This window comes from Eschrichtius robustus, chromosome 6, assembly GCF_028021215.1.
Source record: "Eschrichtius robustus isolate mEscRob2 chromosome 6, mEscRob2.pri, whole genome shotgun sequence".
NCBI lineage: Eukaryota > Metazoa > Chordata > Mammalia > Artiodactyla > Eschrichtiidae > Eschrichtius > Eschrichtius robustus.
In genome coordinates, this window is record NC_090829.1 from 139,537,645 (window position 1) to 139,557,982 (window position 20,338).

The 20,338-nt window shown below is 36.2% G+C and overlaps 1 protein-coding gene across 8 annotated transcripts in view; it reads left to right on the plus strand.

Annotated features, from left to right (window-relative positions):
- Positions 1-20,338, plus strand: part of DYRK1A (dual specificity tyrosine phosphorylation regulated kinase 1A) — a 150,185-nt gene that overhangs the window by 96,803 nt on the left and 33,044 nt on the right. For 7 of the 8 annotated variants that reach the window (XM_068547076.1, XM_068547082.1, XM_068547081.1 and 4 more), the window contains 2 exons: positions 12,016-12,212; positions 18,399-18,518. In XM_068547076.1, the coding sequence (XP_068403177.1) occupies positions 12,016-12,212; positions 18,399-18,518 (317 nt within the window). The remainder of the gene's footprint in view (positions 1-12,015; positions 12,213-18,398; positions 18,519-20,338) is intronic. The other variant, XM_068547080.1, reaches the window with a different exon arrangement.

A 20,338-nucleotide genomic window follows, 5' to 3' on the forward strand; every position in this document is an offset into this window, starting at 1 on the left:
AGCATTGGCATCATCTGGTGGCTTGTTAGACTCTCAAGCCCTACTCTAGATCTACTGAGTCAGTCTGCAGTTTTAACAAGATTCAAAGGCGATTTGTAAGCACGTTAAAGTTTGAGACTCACTGTTACAGATCGTGGGTGGCATTGTCACCCCCACAAAACAATGCCTTAGTTACCCCTCATTGAGTGCTTGTTGAATTTAGTGCATGTAATTGACTAGATCTAGATTCAGAAAATGAAACAAGTATTTTAGGAGGATAGTTGTAACAGTAATAATCAAGCAACAGCTATCTAGTTCATTGTATTTCTTTCATGGCTGTCTGGATATCAAAAAGTTATTGATCCGTCACCCAAAATGTATTCTTGAGTCTGATTCTACTCATGCTGGATGATTAGTCACTGTCTTGTGATCGTGTGCTTGTGGGGTGTGTGTGTGTACATAAGTCAACAATAGTATGCAAATTAAAGGAGTAATTAGGTTTTGGTGAGTCAAGGATATGTAATCCATATTGTAATGTATAAGATAACTTAAAAAAAATAATCTGCATGCAAGGAGGGGGCGTATAAAGTTTAATCCAGCAGAAGGTAAGAAAGGAACATAAAACAGTTGCAATAAGTATAGAAAGGTTATTAGTGTTCATACATGAATTAAACCCAACTACATACTGTTTAACAAGAAACAAACCTCAAATATAAGGAAACAAAGGTTGAAAGTAAAAGGATGAACAAAAGACATACCATGCGAAGATTAAGAGGTAGGCTTGGTGTAGTCATTGCTAATGTCAGACAAGGTGAAAAGCATTATTGGAAAGAAACAGGGGCAGTTTATAATGATAAAAGATCTTGTTCATCAGGAAGGTATAAAACCTTCCAATTTATGTAATTCAGTACATAACCTAAATGGGAGATTTTTAATATACCTCTCTGGCTAACCGAAGGAATAAGATAAGTACAGAAATAGAAAATACAAGTAAATCAGAAGCAAGAAAAACTACAATCCTGCAGCCTGTGGACCAGAAACCACAGTTACAGAAAGAGAAGATGAAAGGGCAGAGGGCTATGTACCAGATGAAGGAACAAGAAAAAACCCCAGAGAAACAACTAAATGAAGTGGAGATAGGCAACCTTCCAGAAAAAGAATTCAGAATAATGATAGTGAAGATGATCCAGGACTTCGGAATAAGAATGGAGGCAAAGATTGAGAAGGTGCAAGAAATGATTAACAAAGACCTAGAAGAATTAAAGAACAAACAAACACAGATGACCAATACAATAACTGAAATGAAAACTACACTAGAAGGAATCAATAGCAGAATAACTGAGGCAGAAGAATGGATAAGTGACCTGGAAGACAGAATGGTGGAATTCACTGCTGCAGAACAGACTAAAGAAAAAAGAATGAAAAGAAATGAAGACAGCCTAAGAGACCTCTGGGACAACATTAAACGCAACAACATTCGCATTATAGGGGTCCCAGAAGGAGAAGAGAGAGAGAAAGGACCAGAGAAAATATTTGAAGAGATTATAGTCGAAAACTTCCCTAACATGGGAAAGGAAATAGCGTCCCAAGTCCAGGAAGCGCAGAGAGTCCCATACAGAATAAACCCAAGGAGAAACACGCCGAGACACATAGTAATCAAAGTGGCAAAAATTAAAGACAAAGAAAAATTATTGAAAGCAGCAAGGGAAAAACGACAAATAACATACAAGGGAACTCCCATAAGGTTAACAGCTGATTTCTCAGCAGAAACTCTGCAAGCCAGAAGGGAGTGGCATGATATACTTAAAGTGATGAAAGGGAAGAACCTACAGCCAAGATTACTCTACCCGGCAAGGATCTCATTTAGATTTGATGGAGAAATCAAAAGCTTTACAGACAAGCAAAAGCTAAGAGAATTCAGCACCACCAAACCAGCTCTACAACAAATGCTAAAGGAACTTCTCTAAGTGGGAAACACAAGAGAAGAAAAGGACCTACAAAAACAAACCCAAAACAATTAAGAAAATGGTCATAGGAACATACATATCGATAATTACCTTAAACGTGAATGGATTAAATGCCCCAACCAAAAGACATAGACTAGCTGAATAGATACAAAAACAAGACCCATATATATGCTGTCTACAAGAGACCCACTTTAGACCTAGGGACACATACAGACTGAAAGTGAGGGGATGGAAAAAGATATTCCATGCAAATGGAAATCAAAAGAAAGCTGGAGTAGCTATACTCATATCAGATAAAATAGACTTTAAAATAAAGAATGTTACAAGAGACAAGGACACTACATAATGATCCAGGGATCAATCCAAGAAGAAGATATAACAATTATAAATATATATGCACCCAACATAGGAGCACCTCAATACATAAGGCAACTGCTAACAGCTATAAAAGAGGAAATCGACAGTAACACAATAATAGTGGGGGACTTTAACACTTCACTTACACCAATGGACAGATCATCCAAAATGAAAATAAATAAGGAAACAGAAGCTTTAAATGACACAATAGACCAGATAGATTTAATTGATATATATAGGACATTCCATCCAAAAACAGCAGATTACACGTTCTTCTCAAGTGCGCACGGAACATTCTCCAGGATAGATCACATCTTGGGTCACAAATCAAGCCTCAGTAAATTTAAGAAAATTGAAATCATAGCAAGCATCTTTTCTGACCACAATGCTATGAGATTAGAAATGAATTACAGGGAAAAAAACGTAAAAAAGACAAACACATGGAGGCTAAACAATACGTTACTAAATAACCAAGAGATCACTGAAGAAATCAAAGAGGAAATCAAAGAATACCTAGAGACAAATGACAATGAAAACACGACGACCCAAAATCTATGGGATGCAGCAAAAGCGGTTCTAAGAGGGAAGTTTATAGCTATACAAGCCTACCTAAAGAAACAAGAAAAATCTCAAGTAAACAATCTAACCTTACACCTAAAGAAACTAGAGAAAGAAGAACAAACAAAACCCAAAGTTAGCAGAAGGAAAGAAATCATAAAGATCAGAGCAGAAATAAATGAAATAGAAACAAAGAAAACAATAGCAAAGATCAATAAAACTAAAAGTTGGTTCTTTGAGAAGATAAACAAAATTGATAAGCCATTAGCCAGACTCATCAAGAAAAAGAGGGAGAGGACTCAAATCAATAAAATCAGAAATGAAAAAGGAGAAGTTACAACAGACACCGCAGAAATACAAAGCATCCTAAGAGACTACTACAAGCAACTTTATGCCAATAAAATGGACAACCTGGAAGAAATGGACAAATTCTTAGAAAGGTATAACCTTCCAAGACTGAATCAGGAAGAAATAGAAAATATGAACAGACCAATCACAAGTAATGAAATTGAAACTGTGATTAAAAATCTTCCAACAAACAAAAGTCAAGGACCAGATGGCTTCACAGGTGAATTCTATCAAACATTTAGAGAAGAGCTAAAACCCATCCTTCTCAAACTCTTCCAAAAAATTGCAGAGGAAGGAACACTCCCAAACTCATTCTATGAGGCCACCATCACCCTGATACCAAAACCAGACAAAGACACTACAAAAAAAGAAAATTACAGACCAATATCACTGATGAATATAGATGCAAAAATCCTCAACAAAATACTAGCAAACAGAATCCAACAACACAGTAAAAGGATCATACACCACGATCAAGTGGGATTTATCCCAGGGATGCAAGGATTCTTCAATATATGCAAATCAATCAATGTGATACACCATATTAACAAATTGAAGAATAAAAACCATATGATCATCTCAATAGATGCAGAAAAAGCTTTTGACACAATTCAACACCCATTTCTGATAAAATCTCTCCAGAAAGTAGGCATAGAGGGAACCTACCTCAACATAATAAAGGCCATATATGACAAACCCACAGCAAACATCATTCTCAATGGTGAAAAACTGAAAGCATTTCCTCTAAGATCAGGAACGAGACAAGGATGTCCACTCTCACCACTATTATTCAACATAGTTCTGGAAGTCCTAGCCACGGCAATCAGAGAAGAAAAAGAACTAAAAGGAATACAAATTGGAAAAGAAGAAGTAAAACTGTCACTGTTTGCAGATGACATGATACTATACATAGAGAATCCTAAAACTGCCACCAGAAAACTGCTAGAGCTAATTAATGAATATGGTAAAGTTGCAGGATACAAAATTAATGCACAGAAATCTCTTGCATTCCTATACACTAATGATGAAAAATCTGAAAGAGAAATTATGGAAACACTCCCATTTACCATTGCAACAAAAAGAATAAAATACTTAGGAATAAACCTACCTAGGGAGACAAAAGACCTGTATGCAGAAAACTATAAGACACTGATGAAAGAAATTAAAGATGATACCAACAGATGGAGAGATATACCATGTTCTTGGATTGGAAGAATCAACATTGTGAAAATGACTATACTACCCAAAGCAATCTACAGATTCAATGCAATCCCTATCAAATTACCAATGGCATTTTTTACGGGGCTAGAACAAATCATCTTAAAATTTGTATGGAGACACAAAAGACCCCGAATAGCCAAAGCAGTCTTGAGGCAAAAAAATGGAGCTGGAGGAATCAGACTCCCTGACTTCAGACTATACTACAAAGCTACAGTAATCAAGACAATATGGTACTGGCACAAAAACAGAAACATAGATCAATGGAACAAGATAGAAAGCCCAGAGATTAACCCACGCACCTATGGTCAACTAATCTATGACAAAGGAGGCAAAGATATACAATGCAGAAAAGACAGTCTCTTCAATAAGTGGTGCTGGGAAAACTGGACAGCTACATGTAAAAGAATGAAATTAGAATACTCCCTAACACCATACACAAAAATAAACTCAAAATAGATTAGAGACCTAAATATAAGACTGGACACTATAAAAGTCTTAGAGGAAAACATAGGAAGAACACTCTTTGACATAAATCACAGCAAGATCTTTTTTGATCCACCTCCTAGAGTAATGGAAATAAAAACAAAAATAAACAAGTGGGACCTAATGAAACTTCAAAGCTTTTGCACAGCAAAGGAAACCATAAACAAGACGAAAAGACAACCCTCAGAATGGGAGAAAATATTTGCAAATGAATCAACGGACAAAGGATTAATCTCCAAAATATATAAACAGCTCATTCAGCTCAATATCAAAGAAACAAACACCCCAATCCAAAAATGGGCAGAAGACCTAAATAGACATTTCTCCAAAGAAGACATACAGACGGCCACGAAGCACATGAAAAGATGCTCAACATCACTAATTATTAGAGAAATGCAAATCAAAACTACAATGAGGTATCACCTCTCTCCTGTTAGAATGGGCATCATCAGAAAATCTACAAACAACAAATGCTGGAGAGGGTGTGGAGAAAAGAGAACCCTCTTGCACTGTTGGTGGGAATGTAAATTGATACAGCCACTATGGAGAACAGTATGGAGGTTCCTTAAAAAACTAAAAATAGAATTACCATATGACCCAGCAATCCCACTACTGGGCATATACCCAGAGAAAACCGTAATTCAAAAAGACACGTGCACCCGAATGTTCATTGCAGCACTATTTACAATAGCCAGGTCATGGAAGCAACCTAAATGCCCATCAGCAGATGAATGGATAAAGAAGATGTGGTACATATATACAATGGAATATTACTCAGCCATAAAAAGGAACGAAATTGAGTCATTTGTTGAGACGTGGATGGATCTAGAGACTGTCATACAGAGTGAAGTAAGTCAGAAAGAGAAAAACAAATATCGTATATTAATGCATGTATGTGGAACCTAGAAAAATGGTACAGATGAGCCAGTTTGCAGGGCAGAAGTTGAGACACAGATGTAGAGAATGGACATATGGACACCAAGGGGGGAAAACTGCGGTGAGGTGGGGATGGTGGTGTGCTGAATTGGGCGATTGGGATTGACATGTATACACTGATGTGTATAAAATTGATGCCTAATAAGAACCTGCAGTATAAAAAAACAAACAAAACAACTAATACTAAACTTTCATTGGGTTATTTGTATGGAAATATGTTAATATAAATGTTTCAGACATTACATGAAATTTCTAAAAATCTTATATTTGTATTTGTATGGAAATATGTATGGAAATATGTTAATATAAATGTTTCAGACATTACATGAAATTTCTAAAAATTTTGTATTTGTATGGAAATATGTATGGAAATATGTTAATATAAATGTTTCAGACATTACAAAAAAATAAAAATAAAATAAAATAAAATAAATAAAAAAATAAAAGCAAAAACCATTTCAAAAAAAAAAAAAAAGAACTACTTTATGATCCAGCAATCCCACTCCTGGGCATATATCCAGAGAAAACCATAATTTGGAAAGATACATGCACCCCAATGCTCATTGCAGCACTATTTACAATAGCCAAGACACAGAAGCAACCTAAATGTCCATCGGCAGAGGAATGGATAAAGAAGATGTGGTACATATATATAATGGAATATTACTCAGCCATAAAAAAGAAAGAAAGAATGCCATTTGCAAAAATATGGATAGACCTAGAGAGTCTAATTGTCATACAGAGTGAAGTAAGTCAGAAAGAGAAAGACAAATGTATAACATCGCTTATATGTGGAATCCAGAAAAATGTACAGATGAACTTATTTGCAAAGCAGAAATAGAGTCACAGATGTGGAAAACGAATTTATGGTTACCAAGGTGGGAAGGATGAATTGGGAGATTGGGATTGACATATATACACTCCTATATATAAAATAGATAACAAATGAGAACCTATTATATAGCACAGGGGACTCTATTCAATATTTTGTAATAACCTATATGGGAAAAGAATCTGAAAAAGAATGGAATGTGTGTATGTATAAATGAATCACTTTTCTGTATACCTGAAACTAACACTACATTTTAAATCAGCTAAACTCCAATATAAAATTAAAATTAAATTAAAAAAGAAAAAAGAATATAACTGGCAAACTAGTTAAGATCGTTTTGGATGTGAAAATACTAATTTGTTATTCTTTTTGCTTTTTTTTTTTTTTTTTTAACATGGGTTAAAAAAAAAGAAAATACAAGTAAAAGAGGAATACTTAATAAAATTAATAAACCTTTGACTAGACTGATCACAAAGAAGAAAAGAGAAGGACTTTTTAACCAGTCTTGGGTGAAGCGGCTGTTACTACAGTTATATCTACATTGATTGAAAAGCTTATAAGAGAGGATATTATGAAGAAGTTGATAACGATGCATTTGAAATTTAGACGAAGTAAATACTATTGGAAACATATAGCCTACCAAAATAGACACACCAGAAAATGTAAAATCTGAATAGTCATATTTAAGAAATTTAATTGAAAAACCTACCCACAAAGAAAACTGCACGTCCAGATGATGTCACCAGTGAATTTACTACAAAAGGATAATCATGACCAAATTGTATTCCAGGAATGCTGCAGTTGATTTAACATTCATAAACCAATCAGTGTATTTCACCACATTAACCAAATAAATAAGAAAACGCATGTCATTTCAGTGGAGCTCAGAAAAAGCATTTAATAAAATTCAGCATCAGTTCATGAGAAAAAGGTTTTAGCAAACTGGGGCTAGAAGGGAACTTCGTTAACCTGTTAGTGGTTATCAGTTAAATACCTAGAGCAACCACAATACTGGAGAAATATAGAAAGCTTTCCTTCTGAGATTGGGTATAAGACAGCAGAACCTGTCTGTACCTCCTCCTCTGATAACCACTGTACTGAAGGTGGCAGCAAGTAGAATAAGGCAAAGTGAAGAATAAAGATTGGGAAGGGGGAAAAAAAAGACTGTTCAAGTGCCCAGTTGTGCTAGTAGCTACTTACTAAACAGTGCAGATAAATCCATCATTGCAGAACTTTCTGTTGGACAGCGCTGTTCCAGACAATGCAGTTTCAGCCAAAATCCCAGCATGCGTTTATTTGTCTTGGTGAATTTGATGAGCTAATTCTAAAACATAGACACAGAGAGGGCTAAGAATAGCCAAAACATTCTTGTAGAAGAAAAAAATTCTTTACTACATATTAAAACTTCTGAAGCTATCATAATTTAGACAATATTTGGTTCTTACACAAAGATGTAAGAAATCTACTTAAGTCTTTATCCAGCATCACAGAATAAAGAATCCAAAAACAGATCCAAGTATGTACGAGTATGTGATTTTTGATAAAGTTGACATTACAGGGCATTGGGGAAAGTTTCTTTTTAATAATTGGTTCTGGGTTAATTGGATGTCCATTTTGGGGGGAAATGAAACTTGATTGCTATCGAAAACACACAGAAATCAGATCCAAGAGCACTGCTCATCTTTAGATGTGAATGGTAAAACCCAACTTCTGGAAGATAACATAGAATTTCTTCATGACTTTGGTATAAAGGAAAGATTTCTTAAACAGACACCAAAAGTACTAATTTTAAACCAAAAGTTGGTAACATTAAGAGATTGTGTTCGTCAAAAAATACCATTAAGGGACTTCCCTGGTGGTGCAGTGGTTAAGAATCTGCCTGCCAATGCAGAGGACATGGGTTTGAGCCCTGATCCAGGAAGATCCCACATGCTGCAGAGCAACTAAGCCCGCGAGCCACAACTACTGAGCCCGTGAGCCACAACTGCTGAAGCCTGTGCTCTGCAACAAGAGAAGCCACCTCAATGAGAAGCCCATGCACCGCAACGAAGAGTAGCCTCCGCTTGCTGCAACTAGAGAAAGCCCGTGCACAGCAATGAAGACCCAACGCAGCCAAAAAATAAATAAAATAAATTAGTTAATTTAAGAAATGACATTAAGAGAGTGACAGTGTAAACCATCTATAACCAATAAGGGGCTTATATCCAAAATATGTTAAAAAATCTAATTTTTTTAGGTTTTAGATATTTGTAAGAAAAAGACTCTCTTGATAGAAAAATTGAAAAACAATCTGAATGGGCATTTCACCTAAGTGGATACCCAAGTGGCTGATAAATGAAAAGATGCTCATAGTCACGAGGAAAATACACATTAAAATCACAGTGGAGTACACACCTGCTGTAGTGGCTGAAATTAGAAATACTGATGATTCTAAGTGTTAGTGAAGGAATGGAGCACAGGGAATTTTCATAAACTACTAGGGAAAAAATAGATTGATTAAACAGAAAACTGGGAAAAACCCAACAGAACAGCATCTCTGTATATACCGAAAATCACTTAAGAATCTTCCTAGTGGCAGTATGCATAATAGCTCTGAACTGGAAATAATCCCATGTCAATCAAAAGTAGGGTGGATAAAGTAATGATAATGAACAAGCTACAGTTCATAAGCCTAACATTAAGCAAACAAATTCATTTATATAAAGTTAAAACTAATCTGTTTTTGGAGGTCAAGATACTAGTAACTTTTGGGGATGAGGGAGTTAGGTATTGATTGTGAGGGGTCATAGAGTGGTGGTAGGGGTTTTGGAATGATGGCAAGTTTTATTTTTCTTGTCCCACAGGTTAAATTGATGATAATTATTTAAGCTATATACTAATGACTTTTTTCTATATATTATAACAAACAAGTTTAAACACAGTATATAATAATGACATTGATGATAGAAACAGAAGCTCGTGTTTCTTAAAAAGTGCATGTTATGTACCAGGTTCTATTCTGTATGTCAACTTTTGGTATCTCGTTTAAACTTGATAACAATCCTAAAGGAACAGGGTTAGTGTAATAATACCTCTGCTATAGGTAGGGAAACTAGGACCCAGAATGGTTAAGTCGTTTGTCATTCAGAGCCTTAGTCTTTTTACTATTTAAGAGTTATTTATAGATCAAGGACCCCAATTCTTTTCATATATATTTATATTTATATTCCTTCCCAGTCTTTTGTGTTTTTAACATGCAAATTTAACACACACACACACGCACACACACACACACACACACACAGACACACACCCATCCACCCACCCACCCCCAGTTATTTGACAGTTAGGTTTCCAATCTTTTGCTGTTGTAAATAATACCAAGATAAACATTCTTCCCTTACTATTTTTGTGCACATCATCTATTATTTCCTTAGGATAAATTATTTTTTTCACGGAACAAAGTCGCTCTATGGAATTGGATTAACTGTATGTATTTTTTAATTATGAATAATGAAATGTTTAGAGAAGTTATCCCATCTGTCATCGTAGGAACATTGTACTTATCCAGCAGATATTTATGAATCATATACTCTGGGTCAGTTAAGGACCGCATGCTGTAATGGAGGGAGATAGAAGCTAAGGTCTAAAAGCAACGCTAAGTAGGGGGTGAAGACTTGAGATTTGCACCTTAGAAAGGCCACTCTAGCCATCTTATTGAAGAAATGCGGAGTTGCACATGGGCAAAGTAAAGAGAGAGAGATCTATTAGGAATCTATTTTAGTCATCTAAGTGAGGCATGGGGTAATGGAAATGAAAAGAGGAGATTGTGTTTGAGCGTTCTGTGGGCAGTAGAGTCAGTGAGATTGGGCTGCCATTTGCGCGAGGCTGTCTGGAGGAAAAGAACTCGAGCGTGACTCTCAGAGCTTTGATTCTGGTTGACTGGGTAGAAGACAGTGGCGTGGTGGCGTTTGCTGTGTAGGATATAAAAGTGGAACTTATATTTTTTGGGGGGAATTGAGCTTTGTTCTCGTTAGTTTGCAGAATCTGTGCAACATTCAGGTGGAGATTGTATGCCTCAGAAGAAGGGTACTCGCCCCATCTTCCTTCCCATCTACTGTACCGTGCATTACAGTACAGTAATTGCAGTTGATATTAAGCCACCTACTAATTGCCGGAGCCGTTCTAAGTACTTTACATGTATTAAAGCACTTAACCTTCACCACAGCTGTTTGAGGTAGATACTATTATCATTATCAGGAAATTAGGTGTGCAAGGCCACACAGCTGGTAAGTGTGGAGCTGAAATTTCAAACTGCAGCAGCCTGGCTGAGAATCTGTGGTCTTCACTTTGGGGCCAGCGCTGTTGTGTGTTTCAAAACAAGCTGACTTTAGAAAAAGTACTCTGGTGCTGAACAGTGTGGTGTGTTGTGTGGTGAGAGTTTGCTGGTTTACTCAGGAAGACAGGCACATGTATTCTGGGCCAGTGTTGGTTGACCAGGGTTTTGTGCTTTGTTTTCTGGCTTTAGTCTGTGATTGCAAATTTGCAGATTTGGTCGAATATAAGAAGAAAAGTCTTTTTCTTTTCCTAAAGAAAAATTAACTTTTATTAGCTAGCTACCAAATACTTTTAGGACCAAAATGTTAATTTTCCATTTCTACTATGAAAATCATGACCGTGGTCCCAGCCTACCTGTGGGATAATAATTGATTGTTCGTTTTTGTGACAAGCTTGCCTGGTCTAGGTTCTCTTAGGACTGTGTCAGAAGAGTCCAGAGGAATACAGCAGCCTGTGAATTTGTTTCCATGTATTGTGTGCTCAACTTTTAATTACCTGTGTCAGTGGTGAGCACCATTAGGACAAATTTTTCACCTGGTTTGGGAGATGCTAGGGCTATGGATTGCCGTACACCTGACAGGTACAAAGCAGCATCTCAGCAGTTTTCCTTTGAATTGATTTCTAAAGAGCTGATCCATTGGACAGGCCCTTTGCAGGAATTCAGAGATTACTTTTGCAACTTATGATTCTCAATTGATGAAAATCTCATATGTAAAAATAAGTATGAAAGGTTATTCCCATTGCTTTACAAAAGGATTTGCTTAAGATTTTCTCTTAAAACAGACTTTTAGATATTCATTTTAATCACTATTATATTTTATACCATTTATTGTACAACAGTTGTGTTGAGTGTCATACCCTTGTTTGAAGTTTTAAAGGTTTTTAATTTTTTTTAAAGGTTTTTAATATTATTGAACATCCTAAAGTCCTTATTTAAAGAACTATCAGATAAGTCAAAAGATACAAACATTAGGATATGAATGCATCCTTTAAACCTCACTTATTATCTTCTCGTAGGAGGAGAGACTTCAGCATGCAAACCTTCATCTGTTCGGCTTGCACCGTCATTTTCATTCCATGCTGCTGGCCTTCAGATGGCTGGACAGATGCCCCATTCACATCAGTACAGTGACCGTCGCCAGCCAAACATAAGTGACCAACAGGTTTCTGCCTTATCTTATTCTGACCAGATTCAGCAACCTCTAACTAACCAGGTAAGTTTATGACGTATCAGAAATGATTTGTTGGAATGGTAATTTATTCATTAAAATGGTAAAATAGTAAATAGGCAGAATGCCTTAATGGTTTTCGGTTTACATGTCACATGGGATTCCAGGTTGACAGAATATGATATTAAGGAGTTTGCGTTTAAAAGTTTGTTGTTTTTTTTTTTGTTTGTTTTTTTTCTATGTATTTCACCTTAATTAGAAAAACACTTATAAACATAACCACATTCTCTCATTCTGCGATGGGGGAAAAGTTACTTCTAAAGAATATTAGTTAAAATAAAAAAACTTAAACCTTATTTTTATGGGAAGGCGGTTAAGTAGAAAAATATAAGTTACAGGAAAACAAGTCAGATTCCATTACAGGAAACTTAAAGAGGTGATTTTACACTGTTATAAACTACTTTAGTACACATTTATAAAAATAAATATGAAACTCCTTAAAGTTAAAAAGAAAAAAATGTAAATTAACCATGCTGCTCATTCTAATATTCAGACTAGAGATTCAGCAATTTTCCATAAGATGGATAGTGTAAAGTGAATAAATGCTGAAATCTCTTGATATACATACACATATGCATGTGTGTATGTGTGTGTATTTTTAATATCTTCCTGAATTAACTGCGTCCACTATGTTGATTTTTGATTTCGGGAGTTTTTTTTTTTTTTTTAACTAGCTGTAGTTGTGGTAAAATTTCTTTCTCCACTGAGACTGTGTGTGATGAGTGCTGAAAATGGCTGTTTTTCCATGTACTCAGGAATTTGGTTTGTCACTGTTTAGGTCTTTCAATATGAACAAAAACTTAGAAAATTTCAAAGTATTTATTATACTGGATTATTTGAAGGAAATGTGTTTTCTCTAATTCAATAATACCTGGTTTTAATGAGCTATTGGCTACAGTTAAGTAACATCATTATTTGAGGACACCCTTGTATGTATTATAATAAGATCTTGTGAATAGTTGAACTGACTTTTACATTTATAAAATTATATAGCATGTGAATAACATTCACAGTTAAATAGTAAGATAAATTATGACAGGACATAAGAATTTGTTTTAGGCAGTAAATGGAGAAGTTGTATGTTTGAGAATTGGAGCAGTTGGTCAGAATTGGAAAGTGTTTAATTGTGTACCAGAAGAAAATTCTCTGGACATCCAAAGAGTAGTAATAGCACAGTCTTTGCACTGTACTTTTAAGAAACAAAGTATGTTTGGATTCATTTTCCCGCTTGTTCAAGAGCAGCCTATCAGGTAGGGTGTCTGTTTTTAGTCTCTTTTTACAGCTGAAGGGACTGAGCTCCCATTTGTGACTTCTCCAAGTATGTAGGCAGTAGACTCTGGGGCCCAGCCCAGGCTTCTTTCTTCTTAGATACAGTGCTTTTTCAGTTCTAACACCTGGCATCTAAGGAAGGCTAGGAAAAAAATCCAGTCCTTTCAAGTTATTTTATGTTTGTATTATTGTAGTAGGTAATTTAGTTAGCAAAGTACCTATTTTTAGATACAACTAACATCTTATTTGAGGGTTATTTTCAAATAAGAGATAAGTTACTTAGTATTTCCATTGTAAGCTGTAAAATATTTTTAAAGATTCATATGATGTAAAAAGACTGTCTTTTCAGTAATAGTATTCAGCCAGATACTTCTGCCAAACTCCAGAAATTTTGGAACCTAATAAGGCAGTCAGATTAAAAGCTTACTTACAACTGAAGTGTAAAGCACTGAAACTGTGCACTGACGTGGCGTGGTCTGCCGGTCATAAGACATGGGCTCCAGGTCTTGACTCACGTGGTTGTATGACTTGAGTCAGGTCACATGGACCCTTCTCTCTGTTCCTTGAATGTAAGATTGGGACCTTAGACTAGACCCTCCAGAAGAGTACTTCCTAGCTCTGAACTTCTGTAATTTCATTATTCAGTTTCCATAATCATCCTATCAGTGCCTTTTAAGTAAGGTTTATTGTACAAGTAAATTGAAAGGAGATAACGTTTTATTTCTGGTAGTTAATCTTTCTTGTGTGAGTGTGTTTCATGTGAGTTTAAATACGGTTTTGTTCAAAAGATAAATGCAGTAAAAGTAAATGTAGAAAAGTATGATTGATGTTCAGAATGCTGAGTCTCTCTGGGCTGTTACAGTTTTCACAGTACCTTTCATGGTTCTTAAGCTATGTACTCTGGATATGTGTTACATATGCTCTTCAGCTTTATTAATAGCTCTCAAAATAGCAAGAATGGCAGGACATGGTGTTTCTCATTCTCCACTATATATATGAAAATATGAGGTAAACATAAATAAAATGGGTGGAATAGGTATTATTAAACTAGAAAACAATTTTTAAATAAAGTCCTGGTACTTAACACTATGGAATCTTTTCAAGAAAAAAAGATTGTTTTAGCTCTTGTAACTTCTCTAAGCAGGAGGTGTGAACTACTGCCTTTTTTTTTTTTTTTCCTTTTCTTTCTCTTTCTTTTTTTTTTGGCTTTGTGATTTGTGTCATCATCACACAGAAAGGTCAAGAGATAGGAGCGTTGGGGATGTGACTTTTTTTGGCTCCCGGAGCCTTAAGGCTGAGGCGGCAGGAGAATAGCGCAACAACTTTGCCTTTTCAGCGAGGGCGTTGGGGGCGGTGTGGAGGCCGTGGTGGGACTGGCTACCTGCAGTGGCTCAGGGAGCCCCTGGGTCCTCTGAACACTGTGGGACTTCTGCCCGGCTGCGGAAGGGAAGGAGGGAGCTTGCTACATTACATTCTCCTGACTGTGTGACCATAAGAAGTTGGAAGTGGACAAAGCGTCAAATGCTTAGGGCTGGCTTGAGTCTTAGTATATAGATTTGTAACTGAGTGTGTATTTGGACAAGTTAATTTTCTAATTCTGGATTGGTGCTTATGGCACCACAATAATGAAAAACAGAAAGTTTGGTTACCTAACATGAAATCACAATGAAAGTTTGTGAAGGAAGAGTTGTTTGGTTTGTCGAAATTAATTTGTTCTTTCCATATATTTTGAGTGCCTAGCCTGCACAAGGCACTATTTGAAGCACTGAAATACAGCCTGATCTAAAGGCCAGTTTTTTGTGGGTAGAATTCATCTGGTTTATATATACAGATGCCCCTGAAATAGTAACTTCTGTTGCCAGAAGAATATAAGAAAAGTGATATATTTAGAATTAGCTAATTGATTTGGCCTTTTAGGCAGCTTGGCCAATTGTGGAAGAGGTTAGCAATATTGTGTGACATGCCAAGACCATAGCACACACTCATTTATTGAGTGCAGAAAAAGATTGTCAGTCAAAATTACGTTCATATCCAATTTCATGCATGTCCTATATACATTTAATTTTTTTTTTTTTTGATTGTGGGATTTTGGTGTTTTAAGAGAGCATAATTACTCATGGAAAGATGTAGTCACTAGTCACATTTTTTCCAGTGTTTGAAGTACCCGTGGAATTGTAAGTGGGCAAGTTAAAAAAAGCATATTTACAGTTTTGAACATAATTAATTTTAATAAATGCATATGTTTATTTTATTGGTATTTATTATGCATGACTCAATTATTTTGTCCAACAAATAGCCTAAAAATGATTCAACAAGAGGATAGACTAGAGACCTAAAATTAACAGGGAGCTCCTGGCCCAGAGCTGTGGTTCAGAGCATAGGCTTAGGTGGGAGACTGCCTCAGTTCTCATCTCTGTTATTTACTGGCTCTAGGACCTTGGTCAAGTAAACTTTACATCCGAGACTCAGATTTCTCATTTGTAAAATAGTGACAGGAACTTACGTTCCTTATTCTCATGAGATTGTTGAGAGGATTACATGAGAGAGTAAAAATCTGCATACTCAAAGCATAGTGTATAGCAAATATTTGCTGCTATAATTATTATTTTATTATTCACTACTTAAGTAATTCAGTTGTTTCTAACAATAGTTATACCTTTTATCAACTCTTGTGACAAAGGTAAAGAAGTATTTTACTGGTTCAGATTTCGTGAAACCTCACAGTGAGGCCACGCTCCAGTAGTCCAAGAAGGGTCTTGCCAAGTACGTTACCTGCTTGAAAACAGTCAGGGTCTTAAAAAATAAAAAAAGGAAATACATTAAGGGAAACCTCTTTCATTACCTTAAATGCTTATAGCATTCATTCACATAAAAGTATTTGACATGCTTATTACTGATATTGTCTATTCATTAAATTAAGTCTCCAAGGACAGGTATAAGAACCAAATATTCTGTGAACCTAACTGTACCTGTTCATATTTAGAAAAATAAAACTATATATATTTAATAAATTAATTCAGATGATCTTATTGTCTTACTATATTTTCAGACAAATAGTTATAATCTTTGAAGGTTTTTTTTCCCTTAAACCTTATTTGGATCTTTAAGAAGGAGAGGATCATGGGAAGAGGTAATAATTATTAACTTAATACAGTAATTCAGTGAACTTACCATCCGGATAACAACTTTTTAGAGTTTGAGTATAGATTCAGAAGAAACTAATGTTAATACCGGTTTAAGAGAAAGTGCAGGGTCGGAACAGTTCTCGGAGCTGAGTTGCTATTCCAAAGGTTATAATCCTCAAATTTGGCTCAAATTTCCACTTCTTTCATAGAACAAAGAGAGAGAGAGAGAGAGAGAGTACCAGCTAGGTAACTGCTATGATCACACCATCTTTTCATGCCACAGGGATGGGGATTCTTTTCTGTTCTGTCCTTACAACCCTTCTGTCTTCTTTTTTTGTTACTGTGGGTTAACTTGGTTAATTTTCCCAAGATTCCAGACATTTCTCTGAGGCCTTAGTATGATGTCTTTTCTGGCTCTCTGCCCCTCAGATTGACTGACCACAGTGCCTTTGGAAGGGGCTGCATCAGGGGCTTCTGGCTCAGTTGTTTTGCTGGTGTAAATGTCTGCAGGAGAGCTAGACAGGAGCCCAAGGATGACTAGCGGTAGTGACTGAAGGTACCTTGATGTCATTAATTGGTTTTGAGTATCTGTTGGTTGCGAGAAGCCCTTCTGGGAACTCCTTTGCTGAGGCTTGAGGAGTGGGGCGAGAACAGCCATCCAGGATCATTAGTTGCAGCATCCTGGGCGTATTTATGTTTGGAGGACGTTTGTTTCCTGCTTTATCCCCCGTCTAGCAGGAAGCTCACAGTTGAACCCTGACTGCTTACTGACGATGAAAGAGACACGGGTTAGTTTCGGGGTGGGAGTATGGTTGAAATGAGTTTTTTAAAAGAAAGTTTCATTAGCTTTAAGGTGTTCTCTGGAACTTATTTGTGGTCAGCTCCTAGTGTAATCATAGGTAGGGATATTGGTACTATGGCTTCACTTGTTTATTCAACAAATATTTATTAAATACCTACTGTGTTTCAGGCACTATGCCTGCTCTGTTTTAGGCAAAGGGAATACAACATTGAAGAAAAGAATCCCTGCCCCATATGGAGTTTTCCTTGTAGTGGAAGGAGAAGGAGAAAAAACTAAAACCAGTAAATGAGTAAATGTATACCAGTATGTCAGGTGCTGAAAAGTGCTGCTGGCTGGGGGCACAGGGAATGTGGAGGGTGAGGTCGGATGTGTTAAGGTGGAGGGCATGTTTTACTCAGTCATGTGAAAGAAGTGAGTGAAGATTTCAGCCTTGCTTACAGGCAGGTGCTGGTCAGAGGGCAGGGTCTGGGGGTGTTAGGAACTGCAGTTCTGCAGCACCAAGCTCCATCTCTGCTCCATGAGCAGCTTGCTTCGTGGTGCCAACTGGGTCTTAAACTCCTGTATTAGGAAGCTGGAAAGGTAGGTTAGTCTTCATCTGCCTGTTGTGAACCAAGTCAGGCTTTAGGAATAATTTAGAAGACATTTTTCCTTAGGCTAACTGTATGGTGGAGAAGCCCTCTTGGGCAGCATCATGCATGTCTCCTGGACCAGGGGTATATCTGTAATCCTCTTGTTGAATTTGGGGAGCAAAATTGAAGGCTTGGTAACTGGGCATATTATCTTCTAATTTCGTTTATTTGTTCCAGTGGTTGTCTTCAGTGGATTCCGGATGAAAGAGATGACCGAGAGAGCATGTATATTATTCTAACGTAGATGTCTTTTTTTTTTTTAAAAATACGTATACACAGGTTACAGAAGAGGGAATTCATACCAGTACAGTATAGTTAAAGTGCTAGTCTTTTCTGTCTATTTAAGGTGATGCCTGATATTGTCATGTTACAGAGGCGGATGCCCCAAACCTTCCGTGATCCAGCTACTGCTCCCCTGAGAAAACTTTCTGTTGACTTGATCAAAACATATAAGCATATTAATGAGGTAAGACTATTGATTTGTTATAACAGCATCTATTTTGCAATAGAGCAGGGAAAAAAAGTTATTTTGTAGCATATTTAAACATACTAAAATTATTTTTAACTCCCAAGGATTGTCATATTGATGATTATCATGAAGACTGGTAAGTTAGTGATTTATAGATAATAAAATTATAATTGTGTAAAACAAATAAGATATATTAACAAGGACTGCAAAAAGTTAAGATAATTGTGGATAACTTCCCCTCTTTTTAAAGTTATATTTAATATATGCTGAGTTGTCATTTCTATAATAACCTTGTCTCCAAAACTTCAGGGGAAAGGAAGGCAATAATGATAATATAAAAGTATGAAAATGTTACAGAAGTTTGCTTAAATTTTTACATATCTGTTTCTACTTTTACCATGGATGTCAGGAAGCTCTGAGATGTATTTAATGCCCAGTTAACAGGCATTTGGTCTAGTCTATCTGATCTATCTATATTTATGTGGTTTAAAGTTTTCTTTTTAAATTAATGTGTGTTCTTTTAATCTGTATCTTTTTCATTGTAAGATATCTGAAAGCCTTTTTGGTGGAAGTAAGTAGGATAAAAAACATGGACAGCCCTTTGAATTACTCACCTTTCAACTTGACTCTGCTTTCAAAAATTATTTTTCTGGTGTCTTAGACCTTTGGCTTGGTTGTTACTTGCTTCTAACCCCAACTCTAGCTCTGTAATGAATTATTAAATGAGCTTTTTTGGAGAAGGGTGGACACGCCTGTGCTTTCTTTCCTCTTCCAGTGGGGCCCTACATCCTTTCACATTAAAGACTTATCTTCTACCAGCTTTAGAGCCATTTAACTAAAAAGATGTTCTTATGTGTGTATAAATTTTATAGCAGTTTGATGCTGTTTAATGCCAGTATTATATTATTGTGGCAATGTGGCAGGATAAAATTGAAGTGAACTCAATGAGGAACATTTCTAAATTGGATTTCGTATGCAATTTATATGTTATAAAAAGAGGCACCAAACTAGCTTTTGATCATCTGAAAATATCTGATAAATTGTTGTTAACAATTGATTAATGTCAGTTTGTTAATATCTGATAAATCGTTAAGCTGTTAACAGTAGCTTTGTTAAAGCTTGTTTTTACCTGTTTTGCCACCTTGTAAACTAGTTTTTCTGATGTTGCTCTGTGCAGTGTAATTTATAATTTCCTCAAAGTTAGTTACCAATTACCTGGACTGTTGCCTAGTCCACCTATTATTTTTTACTAGTCTTAGAAACTATTTTATAAGAAAAACAGATATAAGGAAAATAACTCAATCTGTGACCAGCCACAAGGTTTACGGCCTTTTGTGTGGGGGGAGGGGCATGGCTGTTTTTCATTAATATGTTATTACAGGCTTCAGAACTAGGCGTGTCTCAGGCCCTTTTTATATTAGCAACACATCAGTTCATATATTATACATTTAAACTTTCATTTTTAAAATCTTTTGCTTTAGGATCAAATATAAAATTGGGATTGACTAGAAGGGGGCATGATGGAACTCGAAATATAAGGAGGATGAAAATGTTCTTTATTTCGTTTAGCATATGTTGATTACATCAGCATATACATTTTCTCCAAAGTCCTTCATATTATACGCTCTTTTTTTTTTGAATTTTATTTTTTTATACAGCAGGTTCTTATTAGTCATCCATTTTATACACATCAGTGTATACATGTCAATCCCAATCGCCCAATTCATCCCACCACCCCCACCACCCCCTGCCGCCCCCCGCCCCCCGTCGCTTCCCCCCTTGGTGTCCATACGTTTGTTCTCTACATCTGTGTCTCA